Here is a 25,636-nt window from a genome sequence, read left to right as displayed (position 1 = left end):
TCAGACAAATGACAGTTGGGGCCAGATGATTCACTATTTGGGGAAAGACGGGGGTAGGGTTGGTTATATGCACAGAATACATCAACAGTGCAGTTTGTGTGTGTGCACCATTCCATTAACCCATTTAGGCCCTGACGTCGACATTTTTTAAAATGTCTTCTAAATCCTGAAATACCCGTTTCTGTATATTCAGTGGTGCTCTATATTTCATGTCGGGGACCCCTCAAAAATATGATATGTAATTGGCCGCCGACCCCCATCTGAAAACATGTTATTCCAGGAACCCCATCAGGAGCAAAGATTTGAGAGAATCATTATGCTCTGAACGCTCTGAAAGAATATACATTCAAAGATTTGTGCCACATTTTTGCGATTTTTCTAAAATAGCAGACCCTGCACAAGCTTGTAGCGCGGCACTTGCTACGAGCTTGTAGATCTGCTATTTTTCAATAGCTAAAGTATAACTTCATGCTAAAAACACCAAAAGGGGTTCCCAGAGAGCTATAGTTCCTGGTTCGTCTTCTCACAGGCAGATGGGTCTTCCATCCATCCACAGACAAAGTGCTCAATCATGACAGTATGCCACTTGTCACCAATAAGTCTCCTTAGAGGCCATTAAACAGCTATAAATATATGTATAACGTTTATGGTCAAGATTGTCAAGATCGCGTATCATTGGTGGGGATTTAAGCCTTTCGCCACTGGGAATGGTGGAAGTTATGTGATGCATGCAGTTCAAGGATACAGGATGTATGTGTGTGTGTGTGTGTGTCAAGGAATGTACGCGCGCCCAATTGCGTGCGTGCGTACTGCGTGTGTGCGTGCGTGACTATTATCCGATATCCTGCTCTGACCTCCAGAGAGCCGTCGGGAAGGCCAAGCGGGAGCTATAGTCCAGGAATAGAATGGAAGTCCAGGAACGATACGCCAGGAGCTATGTGGCAGAGTTTACACAGCTATAGTGTTGTTTTCGTCGACTAAAACTAAGACGGAAAATGTCCGTCGACTACCTTTTTCCACTGACGAAAACTAAATGAACACTATAAGCTATATGACGACTAAAACCGCAAGACTAAATATACCGACATTTTTGTCGACAGATAAAAACTAGACAAAAATGTTAGAAAAAGGGACAAGAGATCCGGTATAAGTAATTATACAATTAAGTTGCATGCTGAAAATACGGCATCAAGGCCCCGCCAAAATACAACGTAGTCGACTAAATCAACCGTAGAGTTAGTCGACTAAAAACTAGACTGACGCTAAAACATTCCAGGTGACTGAAATGTGACTGAAACTAAATGAAAACTATTGAAGAGACTATAGGATTAAAACTAAAATAAAAACGTGCCGCCAAAAACAACACTGGTGTTGACTAAAAACGAAAAATGTTTTGTCGGAGATATAGCCACACCTAAGAAGAAGACCAGGCCACGAACGCACGCACGCACACCTCTCTCTCTCTCTGTCGCTTTAATTAATTAGTCTCATGTCGCGCAGCTGCGTCTAGATTCTCCCGGCGGATCCTGCCGGGAGCTGCCTATATATATGCCATAGAAAGCATAGGTGGACCCCAGGCTATATTTCGCCACTGACAAAGACATTAAAAACAGGCGCTCCTCCAACACAGCTGACATGGCGGTGCAGGTGCCTCATGTTCGGGGCACAGAGTGGCATTCTGAAGCGCCGCAGTTCAGACTATAGAGTATTTGGTATCTATCGGTCAATAAAAGGCGTTCTTTCTCTGTGTGCAAAGAGCTGAGATTCCTTTGCCTCGGAGATGTATAGAAGCAAAAGTACTGAAAACTGGAAATACTCCAGTAAAAAAGTAAGACATACCAAATGTAGCGAACCAGGCTGGACAAAGAGGATTGAAGGCCGACTAATGATGTGAAGTTTCTTTAATGGATCAACGTGAAAACTAAAAAACAAGACACAAACATATATAATCAATACAGGCAGACATATCCAATAATGTGAGGCATTCATATAAACAAATAAGTTTACACATAACAATAAAAGTTTCATATCAAACCATAATACTGCATATAAACAAACCAATAAAACAAGATCCCACAACAATGACACAAACCAATAACCATAAAAATGACATTCACCTTGTTCCCTCTCCAGCTAGGTGCTAACTTGTTAAAGGGACACTTCACCCTTTTTGCAAAAAAATATATGTTAATGACTATTAGAAGCTTTAGATCACTTTCCTGGGGGTCTTTATGTGTGTAATATGTGGTTTTAGATATTTTAGATTGTAGCAGTGAGCCTGGTGTCTCTGATGTCATGGACACTGGGCTCACTTCCTTCCTGGACTACATGTTGTCTCAGTAAGACAGCTCTCCCCCCTATCCACAAGGAGGAGCAGTGCACCAAAGAATTATGGGAATTGTAGTCCAGGAAGGTAGTGAGACCAGTGTCCATGACATCAGAGACAACAGGCTCACTGCTACAATCTAAAATAGCTAAAACCACATATTACACACATAAAGACCCCCAGGAAAGTGTTCCTTTAACGGGTGTCCCAATACCATGATGTCACTCAACCATGTAATTCTCCAGGAAAGTCACTAAAACCAATAAATCATATAATTAAAATCCGGCAGTTCCATTTCCATTCCATTTGTTATTCTGTTGGTCTGCACTCACTTGATCCGTTTGGTGTTCCATTTCATCCTGTTGGTTTATAGGCTTAGCTTTCAAAGATCACGGTGGAGCACATGAGGAACAAACATTTTCTCCCTGACTGATGCATGCTGGGGCTTTCTTTATCAGACAGTATGACTCTGGTGAGTGAGCAAGCTTCCCGTTTGCCCACATATAGCCTTTCAAAATAAGAGCCTTTCACCCATTTCATTCCGGGGTCCGTTACGCCAAAGAATTGTACTCATCAAGCACAGTACAAGTTTGAGCACATGTCCTTATAGTCTTTCCACCATTGGGTTCCATGGCCTAACGGGTTCTCCAACACACCTGTGTAAAGTGAGGGGCGCTCTCTAATCATCGTACATCATCATCAAGAATGGTGGTCCCTTATTGGCCAAGGGTTCCCATTGACATACATATGCCGATTTGCTCAGACACAATGTAAATGATCCATTCATTGTCAATGGCATTTAATGTTTGTGTTCAGACGACACGAACATTAAACACTAAAGCTGTTTATAGGAGGGGCTATCTATACCTAGCGCCCCTCAGTTGTGAAAACCACGTGCACTAAACCAGTGGTTCCCAAATTTGGGTCCGGGCACCCCCCCCAAGGGTCCTTGAGGGAGTTATCCAGGGGGTCCCCAGCACAATTATAGTTTGGAACCAAATGGACCCTTATGGGTCTGTAACTCTGAATGAACATAGATTTTATAAAAAGTGGGGGTCCCAGGGATAGAAATGTCGTTAACTGGAGGTCCTTGACGGTATAAAACGGTTGAGAATCACTTCTAGAGCCGTACAAATCTTCTCTCATGGGGGGGGGGGGGGGGGGGGGGGTCCCAGGCATATATATATTTTCAAAGGGGGTCCATGGGGCTAATTAGTGTCAATGTGGGGGTCCTTGACATGAAAGAGTTTGGGAACCAGACAGTGCACTAAACAGTTAAGATGTCAGTGAGTGGCATGGCGTATACACAGAGAGCCTTTAGGTGGGTGATAACACGAACAGGACATCTGTATATAAAGCTGGGTGGGGGGGGGGGTCCTCAGGCCCTGATGGCATCCCGGGCTGGGGGTCCTTAGGGCCTGTGTGGTCCAGCTGGCGAGGTGGGGGATGGGGGGACTGAGGGGGTTATTTCCAGCCTCTCCCAGACTGTTGTCCCCGCAGGGCTTCATAATACTAGTTTTTGGATGTTTCATTTAATTTTTTAAGTTTAGTTTTATTTGGGTTTTGACTATATGTGTAGCAGCTGGATATATACTCAAGCCCCCCCCAGTGCAACTCTCCAACTTTGAAGCACTGGGCCTCTGGCCTCAAAATTGAATTGCCCAAATGCTGAATCTGCGGGAAAAAAAAGGCGGAAATAGACGGTCCTTCCGGGTGCTTCAAAGCGCCACTGAGCAACTTCCACTGACATGAATACTCTATGGTTCCAACCCAAGTAATCAGCAATAGAGCTTTGAGCTATTTTATATATAGTAACAAAAGTGAAAGTATACTCATCATGCAGAATGTTACAAAACATACAAAGACGTTTCTAAAACAGCCGATAATCACAATGCGTCATGATGCCATTATGTTGTGAGCTTGCAGATCAGCCGTCTTCCAATAGCACGAGGCTAACGCAACGCTTCGTGGGGTTAATAAGAAGTACGTTTTACAATAATATAAAAGCATCTATGAATCTGTAAAAGTAACTAAAGTTTAGTACGGTACAAGTATAGCCTACTCTCACTGACATATCCTTGTTTAAAGTTCAACAACAATTTGTAGGCATGCAGCTTGCACAAAAGACATTCACCCATTCTTTCATATACCTGGTGTAAACTTGTGATTGTTGCAATAAAAGAGATCACACCTCCTCACAAGATTGTGTGTGTGTGTGTGTGTGTGTGTGTGTGTGTGTGTGTGTGTGTGTGTGTGTGTGTGTGTGTGTGTGTGTGTGTGTGTGTGTGTGTGTGTGCGCGTGTGTGTGCGCTGCAATATTAAGCTAAAAATAAAAACCCTCACACTGACAAAATCCATGGAGAGGCTCTTCAGATGGAGAGATAGAACATTTAATTACAAAGCAGAGGTGATGCAGTGAAAAAGATAAGGTGTGCATTTTGATCTCAAACCGTCATCAGCACAATTCGATTGTTATTACCACGCAGGTGTGCGTGCAGGTGTGCAATGCATGCATGCGTGCGACGTGCATGTCTTATAGCGCTTTTCTATGCACTATACGCGTTTACTCAAAGCGCTTTACAATGGTCCATTCATTCATACATTGGGAGGTGAAGCGGCGAACAGTCGACGCCTGCAGCGTCCTCACTTCCCACATTCACGCACCAACGGTGGCAAGGTGGGGTTCAGTGTCTTAGAAGAAAAAAGTACTGGCGAAGCAGACAACCCGCAACATTCCAGGTTATAGAAAAAAAAACCTCAATTAAGGCTCGATGATACATAGGACGAAGAAAATGCCAGCACTCAATATATGACCTTTTCACATGATTTTATTTACCTCTGACGAGCAGGCCTAGTCGGCCTATAGTGTTCAGTGGGATCAGTTCGGGGGTTCCGGTGTCTTGCCCATGTAAGGACACTTTGACATGTGGACAGCAGGAGAACGCCGGGATTCGAACCACCGACTCATGGATCATCGGACGACCTGCTCTACCTCCTGATCCACACGCACAGCTGCCGCGTGAGATCTGAGCTGAGCTGTTGAGTATTATTTGGGCCTTCATGCCTTCAACAGCAGGGCGCTTCATTATAGGACAATGGGGGGGATGATCAGTCTCATTTCAGACAATATGTGAGTAGTAGCAAAAAGTGTGTGTTTTGAAGAAAATGCTAAATGACATGTCATGTGCCTCCTAGGGGGATGCATAAGTAGGGGATGCCAGTTAACCCATTTTGACTACAAATGTCTTCTAAATCATGACAGTTTTCTGAAAAACCCTATGTTTCTGTGTCAGTGGTTCTCAAGATTATATGCAATTGGCCACCGACCCCCATCTGAAAATATGTTGTTCCGCAGGGACCCCCAGAAGCAAAGATTTGAGTTAAAAACTTTGCCTCTGAAAGAATATAATATGTTCAAAGATTTGCGCCACATTTTCACGATTTTTCAAAAATAGCAGACCTATACAAGCTCGTAGCGCGTGAGCTTGTAGATCTGCTATTTCTCAATAGTGTCGGCAGTGTATGGATGTGTGGAGAGTGCTGTGTGCGTGTTGTATAAAAAAGGTGCAAAAAAGGGAACTAAAAGAGAACTGAAAACAAAAAGGTTAATTAGGCCCTTGGGCCAGCTGGTGCGGGCTCATGGCAACCCAAGCAGAGGTCCTGCTTCCAGGGAGGACAGAGAGAGAATGAGGCCTGTGGAGGGAGAGCTCCCTATACTACATATATACTCTCCAGACCACACCCGACACCCCCAATCAGCTGTGGCCAATTATTGTCTGACGGCCTGCAGTGCTCCAATCTGCCCTGATCACTGACTGACTGACTGTCAGTCACAGTGGAGGCAGATGGGCAGGGCCGTCATGAGTCACACATAAAACCAAAAAGTGTCTTGTTTGGCCGGGCACACAAAGGCTAGTGATGATCAGTCCACACACACAGACGCACACACTCACTCACGCATGCACCACATGCACACACACATGCACACACACATGCACGCACGCACAGGAAGAGTTTGAGAAGGCAGTGGTTACCAGAGGTGGAAATTATAATAAAGTATACATTTACATTTGTTTTTGGCAACAACACAGATTGTGTTGTTTCAAGTGGATATGGACAGGAAAGAGAGAGAGAGAGAGACAGACAGGGGGGAGACATGCAGCAAAGGTCGTCATGAACGGGACTCGAACACGCGACGCGCTGTCAGGACATATAGGGCTGTAGACCTGAGATCAGATTCTAAAGATGTCTTCTCTACATCCTGACAGTTTTCTGAAAAAGCCATGTTTCTATGTCAGTCGTTCTTTGATTTTTCAAAAATAGCAGACCTACAGGTTCGTAGCGCGCCACTCGGTGGCGCGCTATGAGCTTGTAGATCCCCTTTTGGTATTTTAAGCATTATTGATATACTTTAGCTGTTGAAAAATAGATTTACAAGGTCGTAGCGCGGCACCAAGTGCCGCACTACGAGCAGCTTGTAGATCATATTTTCAGATGGGCATCGGAGGCTAAATAAATACATATAATTTCTGTCCATCCTTGACATCAACTATATAGTTTGAGAACCACAGACACAGAAACATAAGTTTTTCAGAAAACTGTCATGATTTAGATTTACTAAATGGGTTAAGTAGTACAATACTTAGTATAATAGTAAATGTACCCAGTTACCAGTAACGAGTAGTACTGTATGGTATTACTCTGCCAAAACAATAATAGTATACACATTTACTTTGTTGGCTGTTAAAATATTTAAATGTATCGAGAGAGTGAGAGATAAACGGCTTTATTATATAGCCTTTTTGGCCTTCTTAATACCATTATTATTCAAAACAATATTGGATTCAGTTCTAAAAGAAGCTGAGGAGAGGAGAGACAGCATAAATACTTCACATTCATGGATAAAGTTTCTCCAACCTCTGCAGTGACAACTGACGTCAGTGACATCATGTGCTGGCAATGAGCCGGTGCCTAAGTATAGCTGCTGTGTAGCCGAACGCAGCAGAGATGGACAGTCCATGGTTGTGGTTTAACACATTCTGACCTGAGATCAGATTCATACGAGGTTTCCACTAGGACACACACTGGTCTGATTAATCCATTCTGACCTGAGATCAGATTCTAGAAAAATGTCAGTCGTTCTCCGATTTTTCAAAAAAAGCAGACCTACAAGCTCGTAGCGCGCCACTCGGTGGCGCGCTATGAGCTTGTAGATCTGCTATTTTTCAATAGCTAAAGCATAACATGATGCTAACACCAAAATGGGTTCCCGTTCAGAATGGGTTAAAACCAGTGCTTCTCAAAACACATTCATGGACCCCCGATATTCAGAAATAACTACATTGTAATTGATTCTATTTAATTTCCTCCATATGAAAATAATGTGTGCCAGGGGGGCCACCATTAGTTTTGTAAAAAAAAAAAAAATCTTTATGTTCCAAATTGTTCAATTAAAATAGCCAATGTATAGTTAAAGTGGTTGAATGCTTGATTCCGATTGGTCAATTGCTGAAATCAGCGGTGTGTTATTTGTTGATAATGACCGCTTGGCTCTATAGCAGGCCATTGTCTAAGAAGCAAAGGGTCAGAGCACAGGTGCTCATATCAACTTGCACTGCTTGATTTTGTGCCATATGATCCAACATGACAACAAACACGCCATGTCATTTACAACTAAACATTGCTCGCTCTCTCATGAATGTGTTTTTGGTCCTTCAATGGGCAACCAGTGACTTCCAGGAAAGTCTGGACATGGCAACCGAGGAAGGTCAGTGACACTGGAAAGACAGCTGACCTCCAAGGCTGAAGGAGTAACAGGGGCCAGGCAGGCAGCAAGCCCTGTTGCAGCACTCGAAAGCAGAGGCCACCAAGCAAGCTACAGAATGTAACGGAGAAGACGGAGATTAACTAAAAGGATGGAACTTTGATATCAAAACCGAGCGCATCGCTCAAAAGGGACATTCAATATAATTTCCGGTTGGGACGTACAGTACGTCATCCAAAATGATAAAATCTCATGATATTTAAAGGTATATTCAGTGATTTCACTTAATTCAAATATCACTTATTTTTTTGTTTTGTTTGTGTTTGTGATAATCCTCTCTACTATAGAGTGTGCTGACCATATAAGCAGTTCCTCCCTGTCCCCAGTTAACCCCTGAGTGAAATCACTGAATATACCTTTAACAGACTAAAACTAGACTATCACTAAGACATTCCAGGTGACTAAAATGTGACTAAAACTAAAGGAAAATTACTCAAAAGACAGACTAAAATAAAAATAAAAAATTGCTGCCAAAAACACCACTGGTACTCACAATACTCGCAGGTTAATCTCGTTAACAGGACCGTACTGTAAGGGAACAAAAACAACCGTGTTTTCCATTGTATTTCCATAAAACATTTATTTTAAACAAAACATTTTCTTCCCCCATCATATTTCTACACATATACAGACACATCACACATATAATAATAACGCTTATGTGAAGTGTATTTTGGCGATAGTCATTTAATGGCAAAACACGTATAGTGTGCCATACTGTACATGTGTGTTTACGCACAGCGTCTATACACCATTCTAATACTGTACATAACATACATGTTGTTACGCACAGCGTCTATATATATACCATTCTAAAAAGTGACTGTTTTGTGACCCCAAACGACAAACAGCCTATAGCGAACATTGGCACTTCAAAACGGTGAACAAAGATAAGATCAAATAAGAAATAGGTACATTGTTATATACAGATGATGTGCTTATACAAAGTGAGTCTATATTATATATTACACTGACATTTTTACCACCAGCTCTCTCACAGCCCCAGTCTGATTCACATACATTTAGTCTGTAAAGCACCATTATTTTATTTTTTTAAGATGATTCTTTTCCCCTTTATCGATAGGTTGAAAGTAGTCTGACAGGAAACGAGGAGAGAGATGGGGGGGGACGACAACGACCGGTCGGGATCGGGAGTCGAACCTGCGGCATGCCGGCTCAGCAGCCTTGGGGCTGTATTTTGCGTGTCTTAAATACCAGGTCTTATTACTTAACTTCAATGTCAATTGTCAATGCTCTTTGGCCACTCAGAATAAGCCAAATGGCATTGATCACGCCTCCAGGTCTTAAGTTAAGTAATGAGAACTGGTACTTACGACACGCAAAATACAGCCCCTTGGTGCCCAGACGGTTGAGCTAACCGTCCGGGCCTCTTGACAAAACATTTTTGACCACACCAGCAATTAATAAATACTGAATTCAATGAAATTATGAAAATGTTAACATTGTATTAAAAGAGTGCAGGTTGGTGCCTTTTGCATGGTTATCCTCCACCGTCGGTGTGTGAATGTAATGTAAATCTCTGTAAAGTGCCTTGGATAAAGGCGCTATATAAATGCACTATAAGCCACCGTTTATCATCGGTTCTTTAGTTATGGGTCGTGAATAAAGCTGGTTTTGACCAGAAAAAAAATATATATATAGAAAAGATTTTAGAGATAAATGCATTTTTGCGACTGTTTTGAGGCCGATGGAGACCGAGTTCTCACGTCCGGTTGTGTTATTGGTCCCTATAGCAACCTAGAAACCCTCGAATGACCATCGAGGACGTCTCGTCAATGGCAGTGAAACCGCTGGATTTCAAGTGACGACATGTCTCCTCAATGACAATGGCAGTATTGTATGCGTGTACAGTAATGTGATATATATTTTTTTTCTCTACAAACTTGAATTTAGAACTCTATGCTATGTCCACTGCATGGCAGCCTAAATCAGATTAGTTTGGCCTATAACCATCTAGTCCAGGGGTTCTCAACCCGTGGGGGTCGACAAATTATATTATGGGGGGTCCCCCAAATTATTTTGGGGGGGTCCCCAAATTATTTTCAAAAAAATAAAAAATAAATACATATTTTATTTCGCAACTGACTGGAAAGTGGAAATGAAGAGTTTATAGAGTGCATGCATGAACTTCACCTTAATGATTACATCTGGTTTCAGTATTCATTCACGACATATTTTCTCTATTATTTTTATAATTAATTACATTCACACTATTCATCTATTCACATTATTACATGACTTTATTTATTATTGCATTGGGGGTGAGGAGGAGGAGGGGGTGTGGCGGGTGTCGCGAGACATGGCCAAAGCATATTTCCGGGGGGGGGGGGGGGGGGTCCACCACATGCTGCCAAAAAAAGTCGAGACCCCCTGATCTGGTCTGACAAACAGCAGAAAAACCACATGGAACCGCATATTATTTTCGCTGATCATATTTGACCCACAGTGTGAGGTGGACCAGAATGAGATGTGATTCACATCACAGCCCATCTGTGTCTCCGCGCCAGACACTGAGAAGCCATGATTTATAGACTTTATGTCACTGTCGGGGCAGAGACGTCTCATCTCCATAATTCTAACTTTTTAAGTTTATGGGGAAAATTAACTGCCCTACTTGATCACACTATACAGCCACAGTCACGCAGAAGCATCAAAAGTAGCAGATCCACACACACACACACACACACACACACACACACACACACACACACACACACACACACACACACACACGCACACACACACACACACACACACACGCACACCCACCCACCCCCTCCCACTGCATTGCTATTTGCTACCATTACTGCCTAGCTGCAGTGTCACTCCTCCTCCATATTGATGGTTGCCATGGCAGCAGGGCCATTTTTGTGGACATAATGTGGCCATCAAAAGACACGTGACCTTTCAAAGGATGGGATGGCCTACAAGCAGTCTAATGGATACGGCGGTGGGCGGCTCAAAAAGGAAAAAAATAAAAAAACGAGGCCTAAATATTTGATTTCCCCCCCGGGTCCTATCTGAATAGACAGAGCGACCATGTAACATAGATAAGTGACACAAATGGCTACTCAGTTCTTCACAATCTCTCCCCCCCCCCATTTTGAGAGTGGTGCAAGTACACCACTCCTATAGACAACTATGTGTGTCCCTGGCTGGCTGGGTCTGTCTGTCCCTGGCTGGCTGCAGGGTCTGTCCGAGCACGAAAATAGCTTTTGGTTGGTTTTCAGTTTCACAACCAAGTGTGCACTGTTGCACACTCACTCACACACACACTGTATGATGATTTGGAGTGTTACAGTTCAGTACAGTGCAGGGAGCCCCACACGGTAACCGGGCTGACCCCCCATGGGTGTGTTCCTGGGGGTCTGGATGTTCGGAGGACCAAGTCTCGCTTCAAGTCTGGAAAGCCTCCGATCACTGTATACGCAAACGGGAGAAAACACCTCACGGGTTCTGATTGGTCATGGGGTATTGGTGGGGGGGGGGTGCTGCTAGAGTCACTCCCTGACTAGCCTATAATTATGTTCAGTGGTTTCACACTTGTTCATGTCAAGGACCCCCAAATTGACACTATTTCCACGGCTTTTGTGAGACGCTCTTGTGTGATGATGTAATAGGGGGCATTGATTTACAACAAAAACAAAACATAAAAAGTTGAAATGTGGAGATGACGACAGGACGGGGTCTTTAAACTTTGACACGTTCGTTCACTCCTCCAGAGACAAATGAGTTGACGTGCAGGACAGCCAACGGTCGTGGACTCGTGGCGGTGACTGGCGTGGGATCGATTGCGGAATAAATCAACTGCATTTCTGGGCAAAAAAAATGTAGCTTTTGAATAGATCAATAACCCGTACCACGAGCTCTCTGACCCCCCAGTGCGTCTCAAACTGTCATATCAACATTTGATATGTCTGAAAACAGTTTAGCGTTTAAAACATTGTGTGAGGTGAAATTGCCTGCATCTATACAAGCTGTGTTGTTTTTTAAATAGTCAAAATAGTCAGTTGGAGAAACACCGCTCGCTGATCAACTAAGGTGACCATTAGCTCACAGGTGTGCACGCACGCGCACAAGCACACATGCGCGCACAAGCACACATGCGCGCACAAGCACACATGCGCGCACAAGCACACATGCGCGCACAAGCACACATGCGCGCACAAGCACGCACAAGCATGCACGCACACGCCGTCTCAAGGTTCCATTTGCTAAACCCAGAGCTATTGGCAAAAGCAGCTTTCTCTGTCGTCAGTGCTCCATTTGATTGGGAAAGAGCTCCAGAAGTCCCTAAAAAATATATCATTATTAATTCTCTGTTATAGTTCTTTTAGTTTTGAGTATACTTTCCGTCTTCCATATATTTGATATTTGACATTGCTGTATTTAAATGCATATTGTTTGATTTTGTGTTTTGTATTTCGGCGCATACATTGAAAACGAGGGCCCTGCCCCTCAATAAACTCTGAGTTTTAAATAAAGGTTATGATGACTCTCTCTCCCTCTCTCTCTCTCATTCAGCAACTTCCCAGGTAACACCAAGGACTGTCTAAAGAGGACGAGACGCGAAGACCGTACACGTTGCTCCATGTTGCTCCATGGAAGGAAAGAAACGCATATATGCAGCCAACACTTCCGCGTTCAGCTTCCTTGGTCTCCATTGCAGCATGTTTCTTTCCTTCCATGGAGCAACATGGCGTCGCCCGTACGGTCTTCGCGTCACGTCCTCTTTGGACAGTCCTTGGGTAACACGCGTGGCTCTCCACGGGGGGGGGGGATTCAAGCGCTAGGTGGCGGCGGCGGTGCCCCCGTCGTCGTCGGCGCCCCCCTGAGGCAGGCACTTCTGGAAGGGGTTGTACGGCAGCGAGAGCAGGAGGAAGAGGAGCCCCGCCGCCATGAGCACGGCCCCGGCGGCGCCCACGCACGACACCGACCAGGAGAGCTCGTGGTGCAGCGGCATGGTGTGGTCGCTAGCCAGCAGGGCCAGCACGGACTGGTGGAAGACGGCGATGGACGCCAGGATGAGGAGACCTGGAGGGGACGGAGGGAGGGGAGCATAGACGAGTAATACAAGGATAGAGTGTCACAGTCACAGACTTTTGTCATTTTATTGTACAGTCTATATAGGTCTTGTATTTCTATGTTTTGTTCCCTGGTCTAGTTTTCATGCGGTTCTATATGTTGGTTTGCTCCAGCTGTGTCTCATTTTGTAATCAACCCTCATGTGCATGTCAGTCTTGTTCTTGTAAATTAACCCACTTCACGCCATTGCCATTAATCCACGTCAATTAAAGCCAATTAACCCATTTAGACATGAGAAAAGATTCTACAAAATGTCTTCCAAATCCTGACAGTTTTCTGAAAAACCGCTATGTTTCTGTGTCAGTCGTTCTCAAACATTTTCATGTCAAAGGACGCCCCAAAAATACCTGCATTTGGCCGCCGACTCCCATCTGAAAACATGTTGTTAATTAATGTATAATTAAATGTACCCATTAAGTTTGACTCTGTTCCACAGATAAATATTGTGAAAATAGCCGACATACGAGTTCACAGCGCGGGGAGGAGGGTGGCGTTGGGGGTCTCACCTGATAGGATGAAGCAGAAGGAGGCGGGCTTGAGGAAGAAGGGCACCGATTTGCTGATGGACATGGTGATACAGATGGAGCCCATCACCATCATGGTCAGACTGAACAGAGCCAAGATGGCCGCCGACAGGCTCAGGTCTGAGAGGCACGCACGAGACGTCACATGGAGAAAAGTGGACGGAAAGTATGCAAGTATACAAGACAGAGGTCATTTTAACCCGAGATTTCACAATTGTCTTTGTATTTCTTTGTTAACGTAAGAATAGTGACTTCTAGGAAGAAACAAGGGAAGAAGGAGGTCAAGGAGTCGCTGGGTAAGACAGACAAGATGATACTGTATGTGTTCATTACAGTGGGGGGAATAAAATACTCAAATCAGTGTTGATTTCATCGACTAAAACTAAGACGAAAAATGTTCGTCGACTACCTTTTCTTCACTGACGAAAACTAAATGGAAACTACATGGAAACTATAAAGCTATGATGACTAAAACTAAGACTAAATATATAGATTCTTCTTCAGCAAACAAAAACTAGACTAAAATGTCAGGAAGGGACTATAGTGGAGAAGAGATCATTGTACACTTGGTCGCATGCAAGTCTAAAAATCACTAAATCAACTGTAGATTTAGTCGACTAAAACTAGACTATCACTAAAACTAAATTAAGTTTAATTCCAAAGACTATAGAGCGTCGCAGTCCCGCCCCCCCCCCCCCCCTCGAGAGACCCGGAAAATAAATCCCCGTTCATTTCCCTCATAGACTTTTCAGAAAGTATTTATTTAAAGACGTTTATACGCCGCGGACAAAGACAACTCTTGTCGTGACAAATCATGACGACAAACAAAATTTTTCGGGCTGAACAAATAATTAGAAAGAAGAAGAAAACGGCAGGTTATACAACACTTTTTTGTTGTTGTTTTTCTTCTTTGTAATTATTCGTTTGGTCCAAAATGTTGTCGTCATGATTTGTCACGACAAGAGTTGGCTTTGTACGACGCTTATAAAGGTCTTTAAATAAATACATTTTGCATTGGAAACTATTTCCTGGGCCTGGCGTCGTCATGAAAGGGGGGCGGGACTGCGACGCTCTACTCTATATGACTAAACTAAAATAGAAATTTGCTGCCAGAAACACTGACTCAGATGTTGTGAAGTGTTGTGAAGTGCAGAGAGAGAGTATAGGATCAGGGGTGAACAACGTGTAGTGTACAGTATCTCACTCTTGTTGGCGGTCTTGCCGAAAATGACGGCGCTCTCCCCAGAGGTGAAGAATTTGAAGTAAGTACAGTTGGTTTCTGTGTGTGGAAAAAGACACAATGATCAGACACATGCCCATGCGCACACACACACACACACAGGTTGCTGGTTATGTATGATGTGGCTTCTCATGCGCATCCATGCGCTCTTTCCTCGCAGGCATCTTCTCCTATTTATATCCCCCCATACACACACACACACACACACACACACACACACACACACACATGCAAGCACACTCTGAGTCTCGCACATTATGGTGCCACCAGAGAGAGAGAGAGAGAGAGAGAGAGAGAGGGGAAGCAAGACAGAGAGAGATGGATGGATGGGATATGAAAGAGAGAGAGAAAAAGATGTCTATAGAAATGAGAAGATGAGTGCAGACGGAAGGGGAGGAGAGGAAACAGAATGACAGACGGAAGGGGAGGAGAGGAGACAGAATGACAGACGGAAGGGGAGGAGAGGAAACAGAATGACAGACGGAAGGGGAGGAGAGGAGACAGAATGACAGACGGAAGGGGAGGAGAGGAAACAGAATGACAGACGGAAGGGGAGGAGAGGAGACAGAATGACAGACGGAAGGGGAGGAGACAGAATGACAGACGGAAGGGGAGGAGAGGAAACAGAATGACAGACGGAAGGGGAGGAGAGGAAACAGAATGACAGACGGAAGGGGAGGAGAGGAGACAGAATGACAGACGGAAGGAGAGGAGAGGAGACAGAATGACAGACGGAAGGGGAGGAGAGGAGACAGAATGACAGACGGAAGGGGAGGAGAGGAGACAGAATGACAGACGGAAGGAGAGGAGAGGAAACAGAATGACAGACGGAAGGGGAGGAGAGGAGACAGAATGACAGACGGAAGGAGAGGAGAGGAGACAGAATGACAGACGGAAGGGGAGGAGAGGAGACAGAATGACAGACGGAAGGGGAGGAAACAGAATGACAGACGGAAGGGGAGGAGAGGAGACAGAATGACAGACGGAAGGGGAGGAGAGGAGACAGAATGACAGACGGAAGGAGAGGAGAGGAGACAGAATGACAGACGGAAGGGGAGGAGAGGAGACAGAATGACAGACGGAAGGGGAGGAAACAGAATGACAGACGGAAGGGGAGGAGAGGAGACAGAATGACAGACGGAAGGGGAGGAGAGGAGACAGAATGACAGACGGAAGGAGAGGAGAGGAAACAGAATGACAGACGGAAGGGGAGGAGAGGAAACAGAATGACAGACGGAAGGGGAGGAGAGGAGACAGAATGACAGACGGAAGGGGAGGAGAGGAAACAGAATGACAGACGGAAGGGGAGGAGAGGAGACAGAATGACAGACGGAAGGGGAGGAGAGGAAACAGAATGACAGACGGAAGGGGAGGAGAGGAGACAGAATGACAGACGGAAGGGGAGGACAGGAAACAGAATGACAGACGGAAGGGGAGGAGAGGAGACAGAATGACAGACGGAAGGGGAGGAGAGGAAACAGAATGACAGACGGAAGGGGAGGAGAGGAGACAGAATGACAGACGGAAGGGGAGGAGAGGAGACAGAATGACAGACGGAAGGGGAGGAGAGGAGACAGAATGACAGACGGAAGGGGAGGAGAGGAGACAGAATGACAGACGGAAGGGGAGGAGAGGAGACAGAATGACAGACGGAAGGGGAGGAGAGGAGACAGAATGACAGACGGAAGGAGAGGAGAGGAGACAGAATGACAGACGGAAGGGGAGGAGAGGAAACAGAATGACAGACGGAAGGGGAGGAGAGGAGACAGAATGACAGACGGAAGGGGAGGAGAGGAAACAGAATGACAGACGGAAGGAGAGGAGAGGAAACAGAATGACAGACGGAAGGGGAGGAGAGGAGACAGAATGACAGACGGAAGGAGAGGAGAGGAGACAGAATGACAGACGGAAGGGGAGGAGAGGAAACAGAATGACAGACGGAAGGGGAGGAGAGGAGACAGAATGACAGACGGAAGGGGAGGAGAGGAAACAGAATGACAGACGGAAGGAGAGGAGAGGAAACAGAATGACAGACGGAAGGGGAGGAGAGGAGACAGAATGACAGACGGAAGGGGAGGAGAGGAAACAGAATGACAGACGGAAGGGGAGGAGAGGAGACAGAATGACAGACGGAAGGGGAGGAAACAGAATGACAGACGGAAGGGGAGGAGAGGAGACAGAATGACAGACGGAAGGAGAGGAGAGGAGACAGAATGACAGACGGAAGGAGAGGAGAGGAAACAGAATGACAGACGGAAGGGGAGGAGAGGAGACAGAATGACAGACGGAAGGAGAGGAGAGGAGACAGAATGACAGACGGAAGGGGAGGAGAGGAGACAGAATGACAGACGGAAGGAGAGGAGAGGAGACAGAATGACAGACGGAAGGAGAGGAGAGGAGACAGAATGACAGACGGAAGGAGAGGAGAGGAGACAGAATGACAGACGGAAGGGGAGGAGAGGAGACAGAATGACAGACGGAAGGAGAGGAAACAGAATGACAGACGGAAGGGGAGGAGAGGAGACAGAATGACAGACGGAAGGAGAGGAGAGGAGACAGAATGACAGACGGAAGGAGAGGAGAGGAGACAGAATGACAGACGGAAGGGGAGGAGAGGAGACAGAATGACAGACGGAAGGGGAGGAGAGGAGACAGAATGACAGACGGAAGGGGAGGAGAGGAAACAGAATGACAGACGGAAGGAGAGGAGAGGAGACAGAATGACAGACGGAAGGGGAGGAGAGGAAACAGAATGACAGACGGAAGGGGAGGAGAGGAAACAGAATGACAGACGGAAGGAGAGGAGAGGAGACAGAATGACAGACGGAAGGAGAGGAGAGGAGACAGAATGACAGACGGAAGGAGAGGAGAGGAGACAGAATGACAGACGGAAGGGGAGGAGAGGAGACAGAATGACAGACGGAAGGAGAGGAAACAGAATGACAGACGGAAGGGGAGGAGAGGAGACAGAATGACAGACGGAAGGAGAGGAGAGGAGACAGAATGACAGACGGAAGGGGAGGAGAGGAGACAGAATGACAGACGGAAGGAGAGGAGAGGAGACAGAATGACAGACGGAAGGAGAGGAGAGGAAACAGAATGACAGACGGAAGGGGAGGAGAGGAGACAGAATGACAGACGGAAGGGGAGGAGAGGAGACAGAATGACAGACGGAAGGGGAGGAGAGGAAACAGAATGACAGACGGAAGGGGAGGAGAGGAGACAGAATGACAGACGGAAGGGGAGGAGAGGAGACAGAATGACAGACGGAAGGGGAGGAGAGGAAACAGAATGACAGACGGAAGGGGAGGAGAGGAGACAGAATGACAGACGGAAGGGGAGGAGAGGAGACAGAATGACAGACGGAAGGGGAGGAGAGGAAACAGAATGACAGACGGAAGGGGAGGAGAGGAGACAGAATGACAGACGGAAGGGGAGGAAACAGAATGACAGACGGAAGGGGAGGAGAGGAGACAGAATGACAGACGGAAGGAGAGGAAACAGAATGACAGACGGAAGGGGAGGAGAGGAAACAGAATGACAGACGGAAGGGGAGGAGAGGAAACAGAATGACAGACGGAAGGGGAGGAGAGGAGACAGAATGACAGACGGAAGGGGAGGAGAGGAGACAGAATGACAGACGGAAGGGGAGGAGAGGAGACAGAATGACAGACGGAAGGGGAGGAGAGGAGACAGAATGACAGACGGAAGGGGAGGAGAGGAGACAGAATGACAGACGGAAGGGGAGGAGAGGAAACAGAATGACAGACGGAAGGGGAGGAGAGGAGACAGAATGACAGACGGAAGGGGAGGAGAGGAGACAGAATGACAGACGGAAGGGGAGGAGAGGAGACAGAATGACAGACGGAAGGGGAGGAGAGGAAACAGAATGACAGACGGAAGGGGAGGAGAGGAGACAGAATGACAGACGGAAGGGGAGGAGAGGAAACAGAATGACAGACGGAAGGGGAGGAGAGGAGACAGAATGACAGACGGAAGGGGAGGAAACAGAATGACAGACGGAAGGGGAGGAGAGGAAACAGAATGACAGACGGAAGGGGAGGAGAGGAGACAGAATGACAGACGGAAGGGGAGGAAACAGAATGACAGACGGAAGGGGAGGAGAGGAAACAGAATGACAGACGGAAGGGGAGGAGAGGAGACAGAATGACAGACGGAAGGGGAGGAGAGGAAACAGAATGACAGACGGAAGGGGAGGAGAGGAGACAGAATGACAGACGGAAGGGGAGGAAACAGAATGACAGACGGAAGGGGAGGAGAGGAAACAGAATGACAGACGGAAGGGGAGGAGAGGAGACAGAATGACAGACGGAAGGGGAGGAAACAGAATGACAGACGGAAGGGGAGGAGAGGAGACAGAACAGGCAAAAGTTGATAAAATAAAATAAAACAATTCTTCTAACATGCTCCAATTGTGTATATAGACTTCTTGTAAATTAAGCAATGCAGATGTTTAGCGATCATTTAAACACCCATCCATCTGGATGGATGGGAGGGTTGGCGTGAGGGAGTGTGTGTGGGGGAGGGAGGGGGGAAGAGGGCAGATGGAGAGGTGACAGGAGGAGAGAGAGAGAGAGAGAGAGAGAGAGAGAGAGCATTAAAAACAGTGTCTCCTTGTCCTTCCTTTCTTTGCATTGGAGGGGTGCTAGTCCGTCCAATGCATGGCTTTTCCGAACTTATACTGTACGACATAAGGGCAGCCTCATATGGACGTTTAATGTTTGTCGAGAGAGAGCCTATATAATTAAATATTTCCCGTCCCAGCCAAAAGTCTGTGGACTTTTAATGTTTGTTTATAGGGTCATTTATGATGTAATGTATATGCCAGCCATCTCGCTGATATCTCGCAATCCATTTATTTCACTCTTCACAGACGTGACAACATCAACTAACACGCTCACATCACTTCACGAGTGTGATTTCATTTTAACCTGCACACATCTAACAAATGTATTTTCCGTTTTAACTCATCGAATGCGCAAAGCGTTTTTAAACGTTTTATTATAGCCAAGCGCAAGAAGCGCATAACGTTTTTATACGTTTTATGGGCCAAAAAACGTTTTTTTATTGATTACTATTGTTCAACTATATTTGCGCCCGGACAACTCATAATGTAACACCGATCGGCTCTAAAAAGAGTTAAAACCCCCCCCTGCTGAAAAGAGGTGTTGGTCTGAGAAGCGTCTGGCACCGCCTATTGGTTGGTCTATGCGAGGACGTACGACGTAATGGATACGGCCGTCCGGCATAGACCAACGCAGATGTCAGGGGATCTAAAATGGATGGGACAATGCTCTTGTTTGTGTGAATACACTCGATTCCCCCTCCCCTCCTGTTTCTACATGGTTTCTCCCGAGGGAGAATGGTGGGGGGGGGGGTCTCTTCCTCTTGGATCGCATTGGCAGTTCCCCCCCCACTCCCGAGTCCCCACTGGTTTCAACTGCAAGGCTTGCGCTCTCATTCTCGGAACAAGATACAACGCGATTTGCTCTCTGCCCGTATATAAACCTGCAACGATCGGCATTTGATTTCATAACGTAACGTTTGCCAGACACATGTGGAGTTAGTCATGGACAGATTGCACATCATTATCGAGGGCCCGCCATGATACGTTGGTCGCTGATCGCAAGCCGTACTGCTGCTGCTGCTGCGCTGCTGCGCTGCTCGCAATCCAACCATCCAATCCATCCCCCTTTCTCGTTACAACAGGCTATTATAAACTCACCGTCGAGCAGCCTGCCCTGCACCTAATGTGATAAAATGAACGGCAGGACAAAATCGGATCGATTATTATCTGTCTATCAGCAACATACGGGTGTTTGTCTTGCAACGACAGGTGGTGCTTTCTCGTTTTTTTTCTTCCAAATACGTTGACGTGCTGCTTCTGCTGCCGCATCCATCTCGTTGAGTCGTTGTTTTTCTTGTTTTTTTTCCCAAACATGTCCAGACACAATCCGATCCAGTCTCGCGTCTCACCTTATAGATACGCGAGACTGGATCGATGAGGTTAGTGGTATGTCTGGACATGTTTGGAGCGGCACACGACAATCGACAATAATGTTGATTATGCAAGATCATTTCCTCAAAGCCTAGTTGCCCCCCCCCCCCCCCCCGTTACTGCGATTGTTTGTAGCTCGAATCACAGAATGAGTTCAATGAGCGTAGGGAGAGGGCACATATGGGGCTACGATTGAAGAAAGTTTCCAAGTCCGTTTTATGATCAGATAATGTGCATCAAGACTCTCTGCTTTCATAAGAAAAAAACTAATACTGTAATTGCGAATGCAATGAGCACTTACTATGAGACCTAGCAGATCACGTCTGTCTGTCTGTCTGTCTGTCTGTGTGTGTGTGTGTGTGTGTGTGTGTGTGTCTGTCTGTCCCGCTTACTGTATATGTGGACCTGGCCCTTTTGTGCCCATATATGGAGCTGAGTGATTTGTGAGTCATGGTGACATGAGTGTGATGGCGTGGTCCTGCTTTGGGGACTCCTTATATGGTTATGGCTGAGTCATGGTGACATGAGTGTGATGGCGTCTTTTGTGACCATATATGGAGCTGGCGTGGTCCAAGCACTAACTATGACACCCTGCAGATCATGTCTGTAATTTATTCTAATTGTTATTGCAATTTACGATCTGCGTTCGCCTTCCGCGTTCGCGCGTCTTACTCGTAATAATAAAAATCACACCCCTGTGAAGTGAGCAGTGCAATGTTGTGAAGTGAGCAGTGCAACATTGCACTGCTCACTTCACTGGGGTGTGATTTCTATTATTATTACAGTATTAGTATTTTTCTTATGAAAGCAGAGAGTATTCTGTTTCATACGGTATATAGTATGTACATGTCGCTATAGGCCTTATTTTGTGAATTTTTAGTTGTTAGGTCCATGCTCTCTAAAATTATCTTTTTCAGAGAACTTTAGAGATGGCATGGGCCTGAATAACTATTATTCACAAAATAAGGCCTATAGCGACATGTACATACTATATACCGTATGAAACAGTCGACTCTCTGCTTTCATAAGAAAAATACTAATACTGTAATAATAATAAAAATCACACCCCTGTGAAGTGAGCAGTGCAATTGCACTGCTCACTTCACAGGGGTGTGATTTTTCTGGGTGGTATTTTTCTTATGAAAGCAGAGAGTCTACTGTTTCATACGGTATATAGTATGTACATGTCGCTATAGGCCTTATTTTGTGAATAATAGTTCTTCGGGTCCATGCCTTCTCTAAAGTTCTCTGGTGGGCGCAAGCTGCATTCAATAGCCAATTAGTGACAAACTGTATATGTGTACAATGTGTACTGTTTTCCTCCTAAAAGTAGACATTCAGGGCTTTCATTCGGTATATGGTTTGTATAGGATATTATTTGTGCTCAATTTTATATCGGTCTTTTGAACTAAAAAAACTGAACTGAAATGTCTGTCAACTTCAGGCCTCCATATCTCTGTTGTTTTTTTTCACAAGCAGCGTGCAGGCAAAAGCAGGTGTTAGAAAAAGGTCAATATCTCCAGAATGGAAGATGGTAGAATCATAATTTTTTTTTAAATTGAAGTGGACAAGTTGGGCTTTCTTTTTATTTATGCGATTGTGATTCTCGCTATAAGAGGCCCCTCGCTGTGGGCCCCCCAAAAAGCTCAAAAAGCCCATGTTAAGCCTTCAGCACCAGTAAGCCAGGGTCCGCTAGAACCTGTAGCAGTCTATGTGTTAAGTAGTGGGGTTGGTTGAGTAACCCCACTAGATCTCTCTCTCTCTCTCTCTCTCTCTCTCTGTCTGTCTCTGTCTCTCTCTCCCTCTATATTTAGATTTAAACTGTGAAGTGGTCACATTCCGCTTGGCTTCACTGGCACAGAGGAGAGAGACTTTCACTCACAACACACACACACACACACACACACACACGCCGCAACAGCGAGGATATGATAATATTTCGCAGTCGCCAGAAGAGACCTTTGGTGGTGGAGATAGATAGATAGATAGATAGATAGATAGATAGATAGATAGATAGATAGATAGATAGATAGATAGATAGATAGATAGATAGATAGATAGATGACAATTGGGACGTGACGGGTAACAGAAGCGTGCGAACGGGGGCCGTAAAACAAAAAAAAACGGAGACAACAAAGACAATCGTTTTCTCTCCAAACGCCGCGTTGCCCGCAGCGCCTCTGTGACGACGGCCCTGTGCGGGCCAAGCGTGTTTGGATGGCTGCTCTATACGGAAAAGAGACCGTCTCTCTCTCTCTCTCTCTCTCTCTCTCTCTCTCTCTCCCAGGACACCCACGTCGTCTGTCTCTAGAAGCATCCGGCAGATAAATAGACGCTATGATATCGTATACGTCGGGACGCTGTCGTGGGAAGAAAACTCTTATCTCCATATTTTAACTCTCAGTGGTTTTTTCGTAAATTAACCCATTTAGACCCGAGGTCGATTAAAAAAAAACAACAACAACAACTACTAACAGTTTTCTGATAGGTTTCTATATCAGTGGTTCTCAACCTTCCCATGTCAAGGACCCACGGAATGATCTGTATTTGGCCGCAGACCCCCCCCATCTGAAAATATCTTGTTCCGGGGACTCCCCAGAAGATTTGAGTTAAAAACCTTCGTTCTGAAAGAATATATATTCAAAGAGTTGCGCCACATTTTCACGATTTTGTTTTTAGTTGATCACACTATAGTGACACGCGCTTCCAGCTTGTCCATCTGCTATTTGTCGCTTTTTAATTTGAAATCCTGAAAACGTTAAAAAGTGACAGTTTTGGGACATTCCAATTTCCACGTGACAGAGATGGTATTTCTAACGCGTTGTTGATCTGAAAACAGACAGAAAACGTTTCATAACAATACATCAATAATTCTCAGGCTCGTCTCTGCCGTGTGGAAACCTCAAAACTGTTACTTTTGACAATTCAAATAAAAAAAAGCAAGTAGCAAGCTTGTATACATCTGCTATTTTTTTTTTTTATATATCTCTGAAAAATAACTAAAATGTCTGAAACATTGCATTACATAAACCTTCTCTTCTGCGGGTCCCCCATGGCGCAAAAAAAAAACGTTTTTTAGATGGGGGGGGGGGGGGTCCGCGGCCCAAACGCACATCAACGCAGCAGGGTCCGTGACACGGAAAACGCTGGACTACGGCGCGCGTCGTGACATAACTGGAGTTCTCGCTCAGCATCATCTTTCTTTAACCCATTCTGACCTGAGATCAGATCCTAAAAATGTCTTCTATACATCCTGACAGTTTTCATTCTGACCTGAGATCAGATTCTAAAAAATGTCTTCTATGTCAGTCGCTCTTCGATTTTTCAAAAAAAGCAGACCTACAAGCTCGTAGCGCGCCACCTATGAGCTTGTAGATCTGCTGTTTTTCAATAGCTAAAGCATGACATGATGCTAACATGTCGGGTTCCCGCGCAAAATGGGTTAATGACTCGATTTGCACATTATCTGTAGGATGACCCAGATACATACATATAATACAGCCTGCCTCATATATACTCACTGGCCCTCTTCTGCAAGATTACCACACACACACACACACACGCATGCACACACGCATGCACACGCGCGCACACACACACACACACACGCACAGATCTCAGAGATCACTTGTGTCGGTTATAAATCTGTAGATATCCTCAGCTGTAAATCCAGAACTATATATATTTCATATTTTTTTCCATTCCAAGATATACACACACACACACACACACACACACACACACACACACACACACACACACACACACACACACACACACACACACACACACACACACACACACACACACACACACACACACACACACACACACACACACACACACACACACACACACACACACACACACTTCAATCGACTGTATTCCACTAACATGTTATCGCCATAATAATGCCATTTACAGTGGTGGAAAGTAACAGAGTACATTTACTTAAGTACTGTACTTATAGGTATACAATGTTGAGGTATGTGTACTTTGCTTGAGTATCTCCAATTTCCAATACTTCTACTCCACTACATCTCAGAGGACAATATTGTATACTTTTACTCCACTGTAAGTATCTGAAAACTTTTAGTTACTTTAATGACTTTATAGATTTGATTTGTTATTACAAAACCTATACATAAATCACTTTGGCCCTATATATATACTGGTATACATTTAAACACCATTAGAATAAAGCCCATTTACCAGCTCTCAATGCACTGCCATGCGATGCATTGTGAGCTTGTAGATCTGCTATTTGGGGCAGCTCGAGTGTGCATGTGTGAGTACCATATGAGGTCACTACCAATATAGACAATTCGCGAAGACAAAATAAAGTTGAGAGCTATACTAAAACACCCGCATTAGAATGAAAACAACTATAGCTCTATTTCTGACTGCATTTTAACATGTGGGAAATAGAGAACATCTAGGGCATCTATATGAAACAATTCAAAGCCAACATGTACAGTGTGTTGGGACAGGATCATAGGCCGATTCAGGGGGTGTTTTGGTGTGGACTTCTCCTTTAAGTATAGCTACAGTACGCTACTTAACCAATGCTGGGTGGGAACCCCCTTTTGGTGTTTTA

At 45.2% G+C, this 25,636-nt stretch overlaps 1 protein-coding gene across 1 annotated transcript in view; it reads right to left on the bottom strand.

The window, feature by feature from the left end:
- Nucleotides 1-10,907: 10,907 nt before the first annotated feature.
- The window catches only part of LOC308318943 (voltage-dependent calcium channel gamma-6 subunit-like), a 43,418-nt gene continuing 28,689 nt past the window's right edge, over nucleotides 10,908-25,636 (bottom strand). The window contains exons 2-4 of the mRNA XM_080768680.1: nucleotides 14,985-15,059; nucleotides 13,763-13,900; nucleotides 10,908-13,205 (exon numbers count right to left, since the gene is read on the bottom strand). Coding sequence (XP_080624806.1) covers nucleotides 12,961-13,205; nucleotides 13,763-13,900; nucleotides 14,985-15,059 — 458 coding nt within the window. The 3' untranslated portion in view covers nucleotides 10,908-12,960. The remainder of the gene's footprint in view (nucleotides 13,206-13,762; nucleotides 13,901-14,984; nucleotides 15,060-25,636) is intronic.

The sequence above is a fragment of the Protomyctophum bolini genome (genome assembly GCF_963924005.1).
Source record: "Protomyctophum bolini genome assembly, chromosome: 7".
NCBI classification, from domain to species: Eukaryota; Metazoa; Chordata; class Actinopteri; order Myctophiformes; family Myctophidae; genus Protomyctophum; species Protomyctophum bolini.
Note: the sequence above shows the minus strand (reverse complement) of the source record. Positions and strands in the feature narration are given on the sequence as shown.